General features: G+C 40.2%; 4 protein-coding genes and 1 pseudogene across 5 annotated transcripts; 3 read left to right on the forward strand and 2 right to left on the reverse strand.

Annotated features, from left to right (window-relative positions):
• On the forward strand, nucleotides 936–3,646 carry LOC104775123 (probable serine incorporator). 2 transcript variants are annotated; one of them, XM_010499389.2, is made up of 8 exons: nucleotides 936–1,069; nucleotides 1,410–1,646; nucleotides 1,736–1,975; nucleotides 2,064–2,175; nucleotides 2,259–2,433; nucleotides 2,523–2,763; nucleotides 2,961–3,285; nucleotides 3,426–3,646. In XM_010499389.2, the coding sequence occupies exons 2-7, from the start codon at nucleotides 1,463–1,465 to the stop codon at nucleotides 3,245–3,247; spliced, it is 1,239 nt and encodes a 412-aa protein (XP_010497691.1). In that variant the 5' UTR covers nucleotides 936–1,069; nucleotides 1,410–1,462; the 3' UTR covers nucleotides 3,248–3,285; nucleotides 3,426–3,646. The 2 variants fall into 2 exon arrangements, with proteins under 2 accessions (XP_010497691.1, XP_019099031.1); XM_019243486.1 differs by lacking the exon at nucleotides 3,426–3,646 and having other exon boundaries at nucleotides 1,451–1,646; nucleotides 2,961–3,282.
• Nucleotides 4,074–7,087, forward strand: LOC104775172 (probable ubiquitin receptor RAD23a). Its single transcript, XM_010499414.2, has 12 exons — nucleotides 4,074–4,281; nucleotides 4,546–4,707; nucleotides 4,965–5,003; nucleotides 5,093–5,131; nucleotides 5,225–5,298; nucleotides 5,423–5,600; nucleotides 5,677–5,802; nucleotides 5,893–5,958; nucleotides 6,154–6,201; nucleotides 6,297–6,406; nucleotides 6,528–6,612; nucleotides 6,702–7,087. The coding sequence occupies exons 1-12, from the start codon at nucleotides 4,216–4,218 to the stop codon at nucleotides 6,816–6,818; spliced, it is 1,110 nt and encodes a 369-aa protein (XP_010497716.1). The 5' UTR covers nucleotides 4,074–4,215; the 3' UTR covers nucleotides 6,819–7,087.
• On the reverse strand, nucleotides 7,030–8,612 carry LOC104775157 (coiled-coil domain-containing protein 124). Its single transcript, XM_010499409.2, has 3 exons — nucleotides 7,910–8,612; nucleotides 7,527–7,646; nucleotides 7,030–7,318 (listed from the first exon to the last, which is right to left on the reverse strand). The coding sequence occupies exons 1-3, from the start codon at nucleotides 8,465–8,467 to the stop codon at nucleotides 7,301–7,303; spliced, it is 696 nt and encodes a 231-aa protein (XP_010497711.1). The 5' UTR covers nucleotides 8,468–8,612; the 3' UTR covers nucleotides 7,030–7,300.
• Nucleotides 10,203–10,989, reverse strand: LOC104778736 (coiled-coil domain-containing protein 124-A-like). Its single transcript, XM_019239757.1, has one exon. It carries the CDS (start codon nucleotides 10,833–10,835, stop codon nucleotides 10,203–10,205), a length of 633 nt encoding a protein of 210 aa, XP_019095302.1. The 5' UTR covers nucleotides 10,836–10,989.
• Nucleotides 11,478–13,974, forward strand: LOC104775187 (annotated as a pseudogene).

Raw genomic sequence — 14,047 nt, forward strand, 5'->3', positions numbered from 1 at the left:
TCTTAAGCGGAAACAAGGAAATAAGAGCAACAATGGCCAAGCGAAACGTCAATTTCAATTTCAATCAACCATCAAACACAAATCACAATTCACAACAACAGCAACAACAAAATGGATTAGGAGAGGTTGGAGGAAATGGACTATAAACGATCAATCGAGGGATGAGAGAAATCAAAAGATTGAGGGAAACAGAAACGAACCGGTGGATATAGAAACAGGTGAGAATCGGTTTAGAGAGAGAGAGAGAGAGATCTGGAGAAGATAAAAGCTGAATCCAGCTCCGACGAAATCAACTCCGCCGTTGATTGAAGATGGGATCGAGCTGGGCCGATTTGCCGGATACGCCGTAAGCGGCTTATTAAAAAGTCCGTTACATAAGACGGGAATTTAGGGATTTTATATGCGATCCCAAAACCAAAGAAAAAGGAAAAAGAAGAGAGAAAAAAATAGAAGGAAAATAAAAATAAAAATGATATGATGCGTTGTTCGCTTCCTTCCACTTCTCTCATTTACCTAGGATCTCTGACTCTTGCAGCATCCAGAGGGTGTTTTACAATCACACACGTATTTTACAGATCATCATCTACAAATTTGTTAATACGTACGTTACGGTCCGTAGTTCCGTACACCAACACAACATGAATGAAACTCACTATCGAGTATTTCTCTCATCAATCCAGGTCGGTTCTCATGTGAACAAAAGTCTTTTATACTGTATTGTATGAAGTTGCCGTCTATCGTGAAACAGTGTGTATGGTAAAAAAGGAACTCCGTTAGCATTTAAGCATCCAAAAGAATGTATTTACGCGGTTATAATTATACGAGTTTTGTTTGTATTATTAAAAGCTTTTTTAATACACAAGGAATATTGGGCCATTTAGTGGGCTTAATATGAAGGATATATATTATTAGATGATTTATATTTTTCACCCACCAAATTCCACTTTAGTTTGGTCAAAAGTCCGAAATCAGGAGCGAGAAAATACCGAGTTTGTTTATTTTGTTTCTTCTTCTACTTTTGGAGGAGAAAGAGAGCTCAAAGGGTTTTTTTTTTGATCGATCGCTCAAGGTATTTGGATTCTCTCTCTCAAGTCGATTTTGGTTTGCTTTATTTCTTTCCTTCTCTAGAGGGTAAAATCCGATCAGACTAAAAAACTAGCCTCTTCGGTTAAAGTGTAGATCAGAAACTTTGATTCCATCTCTTATCTGGGAAAAATATGAACCCAATTCCAATTTCATAGGATCGATTCCAAATCATTCTCTTTATTTCTGAGCTGAATTGATTATTTTTCCATTCGATTTTGGAAAAAAAAAAAAAAGAAGCTTTTGTTTCCGTCTCCAACCGAATTTAGAATTTAGGGTTTTTGTTGATTATATGTGTTTTGCGTTTATTCTTTGATACTAAGCAGCTGAAAATTGAATACAACCTTTTGATCTTGGGAGGAGAAAGAAAGAAAGAAAGATGTTTGCAGCTTCTTGTCTCGCATCGTGTTGTGCTGCTTGTGCTTGCGATGCTTGCCGTACTGTGGTTTCTGGTATCAGCAGACGTTCCGCAAGGATTGCTTACTGTGGTCTCTTTGCTCTTTCCTTAATCGTTTCATGGATTCTCCGTGAGGTTGCTGCTCCTCTCATGGAGAAGCTCCCTTGTAAGTTGCTTTATTTTATTTTTTAAATACTTCTAATGGTTAACAATATTTTTATCTTATGGAACTAATTGTTGACGACATTGGTGCAGGGATTAACCATTTTCACAAGACACCTGATCGTGAATGGTTTGAGACTGATGCTGTGTTGCGTGTCAGCTTAGGGAATTTCTTATTTTTCGCTATTCTGTCCGTTATGATGATCGGTGTTAAAACTCAGAAAGACCCTCGTGATGGTATCCACCATGGTGGTTGGATGATGAAAATTATCTCTTGGTGCATTTTGGTCATCTTGATGTTCTTCCTTCCTAATGAAATCATCAGTTTCTATGGTCAGTTTCTTTTTTTTAATTGCCAACCAAAGTGATGAGTGAATGGATTAGCGTTTGAACTAATGAGAATCAGTTTGACATTTTTCAGAATCCATGTCAAAGTTTGGTGCTGGATTCTTTCTTCTTGTTCAAGTTGTGCTTCTTTTGGATTTCGTTCATGGTTGGAATGACACATGGGTTGGCTATGACGAGCAGTTCTGGTTAGTTAACATATTTGCAATCGAAATCATATGCGGCTTCATTATCCCACTGTCAATCTAAGTATTTGACTTTCTATATATAGGTATGCTGCGTTACTCGTTGTTTCCCTTGTATGCTACTTGGCTACATTCGTCTTCTCTGGGCTTCTCTTCCATTGGTTTACTCCGTCTGGACATGATTGTGGACTCAACACCTTCTTCATTCTCATGACTCTGATATTTGTATTCGTCTTTGCTGTTGTGGTTTTGCATCCCGCTGTAAGTTTTGACTCTATTTTTCTTATATGTATCTTACTTGGCTCTCTGCTTCAGGCTCACTCAAGTCAAATGAACTTTCTTTTTGGCAGGTCGGTGGAAGTATTTTACCAGCATCGGTTATATCTCTCTATTGCATGTACCTCTGTTACAGCGGACTTGCAAGTGAACCCCGCGACTACGAGTGCAATGGTCTCCACAAACACTCCAAAGCTGTTTCAACAGGCACAATGACCATTGGGTTACTCACAACTGTTCTCTCTGTTGTATATTCCGCTGTTCGTGCTGGTTCTTCAACTACTCTTCTCTCTCCTCCTGATTCTCCCCGCGCAGGTATGTTTTGGAAGAAAAAAAACCCTTCTCTCAAATTCCGCTTCCTTTTTTTTTGCATGATAAGGGTTTATTTGATTGAAAGCTTGAATCAAATCTGAACTGAAACCTGTATTTCAAATCCCATATTTTGAAACCTTTTTGTGAGTGCTTAAGAGCTAAGTATGATAAGGTATTTACCTCTCATTGAAAAATTTCAGAGAAGCCTCTGCTTCCGTTAGACGGGAAAGCAGATGAGAAGGAAGAGAAAGAGTGTAAGAAACCAGTGTCATACTCATACGCATTCTTCCACATCATCTTCTCTCTCGCTAGCATGTACTCTGCGATGCTGTTAACCGGCTGGTCAACTTCAGTGGGTGAAAGTGGTAAGCTGGTAGATGTCGGGTGGCCTTCTGTGTGGGTCCGTGTAGTGACTAGCTGGGCAACTGCTGGTCTCTTCATCTGGTCACTTATTGCTCCGATTCTCTTCCCCGACCGTGAGTTCTGAGCTAATTGCATCATCTACTGGAGGTTCTGAATAACTACATTTCATNTGTGTGGGTCCGTGTAGTGACTAGCTGGGCAACTGCTGGTCTCTTCATCTGGTCACTTGTTGCTCCGATTCTCTTCCCCGACCGTGAGTTCTGAGCTAATTGCATCATCTACTGGAGGTTCTGAATAACTACATTTCATGAATCTTGAATTTGTAAAAATAGATTCTCTCTTTCGACTATAATAGAGAGTCTCGTGTGCTTTAAAACCACGCATGGCCTTTGTTGGCTCATCTGTAATATAAATATATGAATAATTCCCTTTCTCGTAAGTTTCATCTGTGTCGACTTTCGCGGAAGCTATATACCATTTGTAAACGTAAATTTGCAGTGAACCAAACTAAAAGATTCCAGAACTGTTGATGGCACTAAAATTTCATAATTTTAGTTATAATTTCAGTGTTAATATTATGATCAAGAAGATCTCCATTTTACCCGTGGAAACTTATTGAATCGCTAAATCTGTGAATGATCAATAAGTCAAAAACATTCACGTCTATATGCGATCCCATGACTTAATGGCTCTTCCTGGTTGTTCAAAACTCTCAGGGATATGGATACTCTCAATCAACCCGAGCAACAAATATGCTTTACCCATGCAGACACACAGGTGACCTGTGACCTTAATGATGAATTGGCTGGAAAAAAAAAATATTTGAGAGAGTCTGTCTCCGCATGATGATATTTTTTGGCTAAGGGCGTGTGTCAGCGTGCGATGCACGTGGGGGTTGCTATTGCCGCGTTTTAAAATCCGAAACGCTAATATTGACCCTGATTTGCTAAAGTCGGCATTGTGCTACAATTGTTGGAAATCAAAAAAAATATATTTTTGTTTTTTTTTTTTAGGTCACTCTATTTTCTCGCTTCCTCGCCGGAGTTCGCCGACGCCGCCGGAAATATCTTCTTCTAGTCTAAATTCGACGACATGAAGCTCACCGTGAAGACTCTTAAGGGTAGTCATTTCGAAATCAGGGTTCTGCCCACCGACACGGTTAGTCCTTCTCCATCTCCGCTTCCTTCGTGCATGTAATTTTGTATCATGAAAATCTGGATATGTTTCAAACGAGGAGAGATGCTGCAAATACCAATCTGGGTTATGTAAAAACATATGGGACTTAGCTTTGTTGATAAACAGCTTTTTAAATATGCTAGATTCAGAATTTTGAGTTTTCCGATGAAATGTATTTGGTTAAGTAAGTGTCGATGAGGTTCTTATATGGTTATTTTCTGGGATTTTTCTACTTTATATGAAAAGATAATGGCAGTGAAGAAGAACATTGAAGATTCACAAAGCAAAGACAACTATCCTTGTGGACAGCAATTGCTAATTCACAATGGAAAAGTTTTGAAAGATGAAACTACTTTGGTGGAGAACAAGGTCACCGAAGAAGGTTTTCTTGTTGTCATGCTTAGCAAGGTACTTGTTTTTAATTCGTTATCTTCCTATTAGGTAGGAGGATAGTGCTTTTGTAATAGTATGATAAACCGGATTTGTATATCCCACATACTGGCTGGTTGTATTTTTAATACTAGTAGTCACAAACAATAATAGAAACTCCAACTGAGAAGCCTTTGCTTTTGTTATAAGCAAATACTTGAGAGATGTATTTTGTGAACAAGAGAACCTATGTGCTTGCACTAACAATGTTCTTGCCTTTTCTTTGCAATGGATAGAGTAAAGCTGCAAGTTCTGTTGGTCCCTCTTCTGTTCAGGTAAGTTTATTTATTACTTTCTCATGTTTGTGCACATCACTTGGTCAGTTGAGAGTATTCCCTCATTGGAGAACTTTGTTATCTCACAGCCTACTTCCACCCCTACATCTACCGTATCTTCAACAACGGTAATTTTCTTACATATCTTTTCTGTTGGGAATTATGCAATCAACGTCTTGTTTACTCGGTTCATTTGACACGAGTTTGTATCAATTGACCAGCCTGCAGCTCCATTGACAACCCAATCAATAGCTGTGCCAGCTCCAAATTCTACTTCCGCTCAAGAACAACCTGCGTATGTTTTATTTTTGAAATAAGAGGCTTCATTGGATATTTATTTTATCTTCATTAACTTAAGACACTTGCATTTGTATTTTGAGGATTTTGATGGATACTCTATGATATCCACACCATTGTAGGTCTCAAAGTGACACTTATGGTCAAGCTGCTTCAACTTTAGTTAGTGGCAGTAGTGTTGAGCAAATGGTTCAACAAATAATGGAAATGGGAGGTGGGAGCTGGGACAAAGAAACAGTTACTCGTGCTCTTCGTGCAGCGTATAACAACCCTGAGAGAGCAGTGGATTATCTATATTCTGTATGCCCTTTCTCTGTAACAGGCGTCTGTTATATTTTCATGGAATGAAAGTGCTGATATCTATTTTAATTTTCAGGGAATTCCTGAAACAGTAGTCGTTCCAGCAGCAACTATTCCTTCTGGAGTAGGATCTGATGCAGAACATGCTGCTCCTCCTGCTTCTGGAGGACCTAATTCATCTCCTTTGGATTTGTTTCCCCAGGTAAGAGCTTGGTACTTTTGTTTCAGGGGAAAGAGATAATTGAAGCTGAGTTCCCATTGCATGATATGGGTTCTTTCTTTTCCTTTCCAGGAAGCAGTTTCTGATGCTGTAGGTGGAGATCTTGGAACGCTTGAATTCCTCAGAGGCAATGATCAGGTTATCATTTTATTCTTAACCCCTCTTTTCATTTGTGAGCTCGAATAGAATGATTAAGGATTTGAAACTTGGTCACCAGATTTGTTAGAAGCTTGTTTCGGAGGTGTATTCTAGCCTACTTCTATGTGATATTGCTTTAACCATTTGATACAGCTTCCTCATACACTAATCTTGTTTTGTTTCCATATGTTCTAGTTCCAACAATTACGCACCATGGTCAATTCCAACCCCCAGATTCTGCAGGTGAGCGAGTCTTATCATTTATTTTGGGTCCATGATTGGCTGGCCTTTATATTGCTTCTGAACATTTCACTATTCGGTTGCCGCTTCTGTTACAGCCTATGCTTCAAGAGCTCGGAAAGCAGAACCCCCAACTTCTGAGGCTAATTCAAGAGAACCAAACCGAATTTCTTCAGTTACTAAATGAGCCCTACGAAGGATCTGACGGGTGAGTATCTAGTCTGCAGATCGTTCTCTTGGTTTGGTTTGGCCATTGTGTGATTAAAGCAATCACGTCTATATGTGATCCCATGACTCAATGGCTCTTATTAATTGTTCAAAACTCTCAGGGATATGGATATTTTCGATCAACCTGAGCAAGAAATGCCCCACGCAGTCAACGTTACCCCTGCAGAGCAAGAAGCGATTCAACGGGTACATACACACACATACACACCGTTATAACAAACTGTAATAAAATTTTCTCATCCTTTCTAACTCGTGCGTTAAACATCTTTGCTCAGCTCGAAGCAATGGGGTTTGATAGAGCATTAGTCATAGAAGCCTTCCTTGCGTGTGACCGTAACGAGGAATTGGCTGCAAACTATCTGCTAGAGCACTCCGCAGATTTTGAAGACTGAGACAAAATCTGGCTTTTTTAACCAAAGCAGAGCACAAGAAAATTTTCTGTCCCCCCTCTTCTGAACTGTTACTCTGCTCATAATCTCATTTCTTATTCATACATCTCCATATTTATCTTATAGAACAAGTTTGACTCACCGTTGTGTTTTTAAGTTTTTTTTTCTCATAAATAGCACAGGAAACAGAAAACTAATGTTAACAATTAAACTGTGGTCATAAACATATGATGTGGTTGTTATTATAATAGCTCACGGATATCCTTATTTTATCGATCTTGTCTACTATATCATGTGTTTATACACACAGCACAAGAAACAATAAGCAACGTTGGCCAGCAGAATCATGCCCAAAGTATGTTACACATAGTCTCTCCCACTCAACATTTTCTCTGGGAAAGGAAAGATCTTCATCATACTCTCTGCCATGCATCTCCCTTCTTCATGATACATTCATTCCCTTGTTCCCACTCCAAAGTTGCATTTCACTCAGCAGCAGCAGCCTGTTCAACGCATATTTCAGCTTCCATTTATTTCGAAATAAACAATCACTATTAATTCAAATAAACCATCTGCCCACTACTGCTTCCAGTCCATAGCCCTAAGGTGCGTTAACTGATAACCTTTTTTTTGGGTATAAAAACACCAACCACATAATGCATTTTGAACAGTTGAACAAGCCACTCTTAATTCCTATCCCCATTAACTAACCTGGTTAAGAGGATTATCTGGTGATTTCTTCCACATCTTCCAAATCAAGTCCTTGTACTGAGTGTGAGTAAGACCTGGTTTCTCCTCCTTCAGCCTTGGAAGTTCAGCTTCTTCATATGCCTTCAACCACAATAATATCAAGGGATCAGCACATAAATCCACCAGAACTTAGCATATCATGATCAGTGATCAATCTATCATACAATCTATAAATCCACCAGAACTTAGCATATCACTAATATCTTCTAGAACTCAGCTCAGGACAAGCAAGGATACACTATAAAATCTTCCCAATAGAATTACGGATGTTACGAAATCTGAGCATCAATCAAACACTTGCTATGAATTAATAAGCTAAAAGCAAAGAAGGCACAAGAGATAACCTTAAAGGAAGCCTTAAGCCTTTTCTCCGGATGTCGATCAACGGGGAGGTTATCTGACACCGTAATCCGTGCAAGTGCCTCGTCAACGGTATGGGCCTCGATGAGAGAATCATCGCGATTGGTATTGGTCACAAGTACCATCTTCTCATACTCATCTTCCCCTGCCATGCGAGTCTGTTTCTTCTTAGAGTCTTCTGCTTTCTTGGCCTGAGCCACCTGATCCTCCTCGCGCCTTCGGATGAGCTCAGCCTCTGTGACCTTAGGGACCGGAACAGTGACGCGACTCGCCTTCTTATCCGGCTTTTTAAGAGCCTTCTCCAGCTCTTGCTCCTCCTGCTCAGCGAGACGCCTCGCCTCAGCTTTCTTAGCGGCGGTCTCAGCCTTCTTCTCCGCCTCTTCCTCCCGCTTCTTCGCCGCCTTGGATTTAGGACCTTCCGCCTCGCGCCAGTATTGCTCCTCCTTCTCCCGTGTCTGACGATCCTTCTGCTCAGCCTCGGCGGCGTTCTTCCGGGATTTGGCGACCTCCGCCTTGCTGTTCACACCCATCTTCTTCGGCATCTTCGATTTCGCTAGGGTTAATTGATCTCGATTGTATGAGATGAGAGTTGTATTGAAATCGCTAGGGTTACGATCTTTGTATGAAATGAGAGAATTGGATTAACCGTATCGCTTGCTCTCAGACCCTATCTAATGTCAATCTCTTTGTTTGGTTGAAGGCTTCAAGCGGTGGTCAAAGCCGGTTTATCTGAAACAAACCGAGATCATTGTTATTATTTCTTGTGCTGGTTAAGGTTGTTAACCGGGATTTTTCTTTCCTTTTTTAATCTCACATTCTCACTACATGTTTTCTCTTGTCCGAATTTGAGAGAGCTTTAACGGTTCAACCAACTTTGGTTTCGAGAAGCATAAAACATATATGTAGTACTAAATTGATCGCAATATCTATCAGTCGACCAAAGGACAAAAGAAACGTTTCTTGTTTATTGTCGATGACGTGAACAATTCTAATTGTTTTATCAGTTGGTGTGTGGGTGGTACAAGTTAGGACAACTGGTTTCTCAGCCAAAGAAGTAAATTTTTCTTTTACGTTTTAGTAACAGTGTTGATTAATGAGCTCACGTGCAGTAGCAGTAGACCTGTTTGCAATGTCTCTCCCTTCTTTTTGACTCAAAGAAAAATACTTTTATTACTTTTTTGAATAGTTAGTCAGTCAGTCTTATGTGTTGGTAGTGGAGTTAGTAAACACTTTGGTGCTCTTGTCTGTGTTCAAGTTTTGGCGTCTCTTTTCAAACATAGAATCTTTAACAGTTTACGAGATTTTTCATTTTTTGGTTGTTTCTATGGTTTTACTTTTTTAGTAAAGATATGTTTTTTCTTCTCTCTATTCCCCACTGATGATTTCTGTAATGGAAGCTTGAGAGTCTTTAACCGGGGGAATTTATTGCCAACCAAATCAGGTCTCTCTGGTAGATTCTAACTATCGATTTTTAAGAAAAAAGGCTTAAACTTGTCTCGAAAGATTTGATATTAATAAAATGGGTCTGTGTCATTCGAGAATTGATAAGACCACCACGAGGAAGGAAACGGGAACATCAAGCACTGTCGTTACTACGGCCGAGAGACAAAGCACTGGGAGGCTGAGGAGACAGAAAGATTTATATAGCGGCGGCCAAATCGATGAGATTCAACAACAAGTCGTGGGTCGGCTTGTTGGCAATGGTTCAAGTGATATTGCTTGTCTTTACACACAACAAGGCAAAAAAGGAACTAACCAAGACGCCATGCTTGTCTGGGAGGTTCGTTCTTGTCTCTCCCTTTTTTTGGAAATTGACTGATGAAATGTGGGATTATTTGGTTTTACAAGTTTTTGCTATGGTTCACTTATTGAAGAAAACTATTGATTTCTCTGTGTTAGTTGCAGCTGCAAGAACTCTTCTTGTTACTATTTATGTTCTTCTTGTGTTGTTTTGAGTTTTCACTTATCAACCTTGGTTCAGGTTTTTGATATATCCTTCTTCTTCAACTTCTTTTCAGAATTTCTGTTCGAGAAGCNTAAGACCTGGTTTCTCCTCCTTCAGCCTTGGAAGTTCAGCTTCTTCATATGCCTTCAACCACAATAATATCAAGGGATCAGCACATAAATCCACCAGAACTTAGCATATCATGATCAGTGATCAATCTATCATACAATCTATAAATCCACCAGAACTTAGCATATCACTAATATCTTCTAGAACTCAGCTCAGGACAAGCAAGGATACACTATAAAATCTTCCCAATAGAATTACGGATGTTACGAAATCTGAGCATCAATCAAACACTTGCTATGAATTAATAAGCTAAAAGCAAAGAAGGCACAAGAGATAACCTTAAAGGAAGCCTTAAGCCTTTTCTCCGGATGTCGATCAACGGGGAGGTTATCTGACACCGTAATCCGTGCAAGTGCCTCGTCAACGGTATGGGCCTCGATGAGAGAATCATCGCGATTGGTATTGGTCACAAGTACCATCTTCTCATACTCATCTTCCCCTGCCATGCGAGTCTGTTTCTTCTTAGAGTCTTCTGCTTTCTTGGCCTGAGCCACCTGATCCTCCTCGCGCCTTCGGATGAGCTCAGCCTCTGTGACCTTAGGGACCGGAACAGTGACGCGACTCGCCTTCTTATCCGGCTTTTTAAGAGCCTTCTCCAGCTCTTGCTCCTCCTGCTCAGCGAGACGCCTCGCCTCAGCTTTCTTAGCGGCGGTCTCAGCCTTCTTCTCCGCCTCTTCCTCCCGCTTCTTCGCCGCCTTGGATTTAGGACCTTCCGCCTCGCGCCAGTATTGCTCCTCCTTCTCCCGTGTCTGACGATCCTTCTGCTCAGCCTCGGCGGCGTTCTTCCGGGATTTGGCGACCTCCGCCTTGCTGTTCACACCCATCTTCTTCGGCATCTTCGATTTCGCTAGGGTTAATTGATCTCGATTGTATGAGATGAGAGTTGTATTGAAATCGCTAGGGTTACGATCTTTGTATGAAATGAGAGAATTGGATTAACCGTATCGCTTGCTCTCAGACCCTATCTAATGTCAATCTCTTTGTTTGGTTGAAGGCTTCAAGCGGTGGTCAAAGCCGGTTTATCTGAAACAAACCGAGATCATTGTTATTATTTCTTGTGCTGGTTAAGGTTGTTAACCGGGATTTTTCTTTCCTTTTTTAATCTCACATTCTCACTACATGTTTTCTCTTGTCCGAATTTGAGAGAGCTTTAACGGTTCAACCAACTTTGGTTTCGAGAAGCATAAAACATATATGTAGTACTAAATTGATCGCAATATCTATCAGTCGACCAAAGGACAAAAGAAACGTTTCTTGTTTATTGTCGATGACGTGAACAATTCTAATTGTTTTATCAGTTGGTGTGTGGGTGGTACAAGTTAGGACAACTGGTTTCTCAGCCAAAGAAGTAAATTTTTCTTTTACGTTTTAGTAACAGTGTTGATTAATGAGCTCACGTGCAGTAGCAGTAGACCTGTTTGCAATGTCTCTCCCTTCTTTTTGACTCAAAGAAAAATACTTTTATTACTTTTTTGAATAGTTAGTCAGTCAGTCTTATGTGTTGGTAGTGGAGTTAGTAAACACTTTGGTGCTCTTGTCTGTGTTCAAGTTTTGGCGTCTCTTTTCAAACATAGAATCTTTAACAGTTTACGAGATTTTTCATTTTTTGGTTGTTTCTATGGTTTTACTTTTTTAGTAAAGATATGTTTTTTCTTCTCTCTATTCCCCACTGATGATTTCTGTAATGGAAGCTTGAGAGTCTTTAACCGGGGGAATTTATTGCCAACCAAATCAGGTCTCTCTGGTAGATTCTAACTATCGATTTTTAAGAAAAAAGGCTTAAACTTGTCTCGAAAGATTTGATATTAATAAAATGGGTCTGTGTCATTCGAGAATTGATAAGACCACCACGAGGAAGGAAACGGGAACATCAAGCACTGTCGTTACTACGGCCGAGAGACAAAGCACTGGGAGGCTGAGGAGACAGAAAGATTTATATAGCGGCGGCCAAATCGATGAGATTCAACAACAAGTCGTGGGTCGGCTTGTTGGCAATGGTTCAAGTGATATTGCTTGTCTTTACACACAACAAGGCAAAAAAGGAACTAACCAAGACGCCATGCTTGTCTGGGAGGTTCGTTCTTGTCTCTCCCTTTTTTTGGAAATTGACTGATGAAATGTGGGATTATTTGGTTTTACAAGTTTTTGCTATGGTTCACTTATTGAAGAAAACTATTGATTTCTCTGTGTTAGTTGCAGCTGCAAGAACTCTTCTTGTTACTATTTATGTTCTTCTTGTGTTGTTTTGAGTTTTCACTTATCAACCTTGGTTCAGGTTTTTGATATATCCTTCTTCTTCAACTTCTTTTCAGAATTTCTGTTCGAGAAGCGATACAGTGTTGTGTGGTGTATTCGATGGACATGGTCCGTTTGGTCATATGGTTTCAAAGAGAGTCCGCGATATGTTACCTTTCACATTATCAACTCAATTGAAAACGACCTCGGTAACAGAACAAAGCGGCTCCAAGAATGGCCTCGAGTTTGATACTTGTGTAGACGAAGAGCAATTGTGTGACTTACAGCAGAGTGAGAATGACGAGAAGCTACTTCCGGAGATGTATCTGCCGCTGAAACGGGCTTTGCTGAAGACTTGTCAACAGATGGATAAAGAGTTAAAAATGCATCCAACTATCAACTGTTTCTGCAGTGGAACGACTTCTGTCACTGTGATCAAACAGGTGAAAGTCATGTCACCGGTGATATACTCCCTCATTGGTTCTCTATGTTAACTGCTCTGACTGTTTGGTGTATTATCTTTATAGGGTAAGGATCTGGTGGTGGGAAATATCGGTGACTCGAGAGCCGTTCTTGCCACCATAGACCAAGACAATGCTTTGGTCGCTGTTAAATTGACTATAGACTTAAAACCAGATTTGCCAAGTAAGACTCTTCATGTTGTCAGTATTGATCATTTTGGAAACACCAATCCAATTTTTCTTCTGTATGTAAACTACTTCAGGTGAATCAGCAAGAATCCAGAAATGTAGAGGTAGAGTCTTTGCTTTACAAGACGAGCCTGAGGTTGCGCGTGTCTGGTTACCAAACAGCGATTCACCTGGTCTAGCAATGGCTCGAGCTTTTGGGGACTTCTGTCTTAAAGATTACGGTCTAATCTCCGTTCCGGATATTAACTACCATCGACTCACTGAAAGAGATCAGTTCATTATTCTAGCCACAGATGGGGTACATTTCTCATCTTATTCTTCTCACGGGTTTATTATCGAAATCTTTGGAGCTCAAGTGTCTGTTATGCTAGGTATGGGATGTTTTGTCGAACAAAGAAGCTGTTGATATAGTGGCTTCAGCTCCTAGTCGAAACACCGCGGCTCGTTCTCTAGTCGACACAGCAGTTCGAGCATGGAGGCTGAAGTATCCTACTTCCAAGAACGATGACTGTGCTGTAGTATGCCTCTTTCTTGAAGATTCTCCAGCAGAAGCGTCAATTGAAGTTTCAGATTCCAAAAATCATTCACACAAATAGTCTACAGAGTGTGTCACCATCACAGTAAACAAAGATGCTGACAAGAAGGAAGAGGCTGCAACAGAAACAGATGTGATCATACCGGTTTGGGAGATAAGAGAAGATAAGACGCCTGAGAGTTGCAGGATTGAGTCCAAGAAGACAACACTCGCCGAGTGTATATCGGTTAAGGATGATGAAGAGTGGTCGGCGTTGGAAGGATTGACAAGAGTCAACAGTCTTTTAAGCATTCCCAGGTTCTTCTCTGGCGAGCTAAGATCAAGTAGCTGGAGAAAATGGCTGTGAGTCAACAAATCCAAAAAACGTGATCAAAGAAGCAATCACTGATTTTCATTTCATGATTGGTTTTCTTTCCATTGATGACATGAAAATCAGTTTTAACGAATGTCACAACATGCTATTTGTTTCATTTTCATATAGTGAAGCCAAGTTTCCTCGTGGAAGAACAAGTCTCATATAGATACGTTTTTGTCTCTGCATTTTACTTGCTACCACTTAAAAATCTTTTTTCAGACAGCAAATGGCGAAAACTGCACACAACATTACATATAGTTTTTAAGGGGTTTT

This window comes from Camelina sativa, chromosome 3 (genome assembly GCF_000633955.1).
Source record: "Camelina sativa cultivar DH55 chromosome 3, Cs, whole genome shotgun sequence".
NCBI lineage: Eukaryota > Viridiplantae > Streptophyta > Magnoliopsida > Brassicales > Brassicaceae > Camelina > Camelina sativa.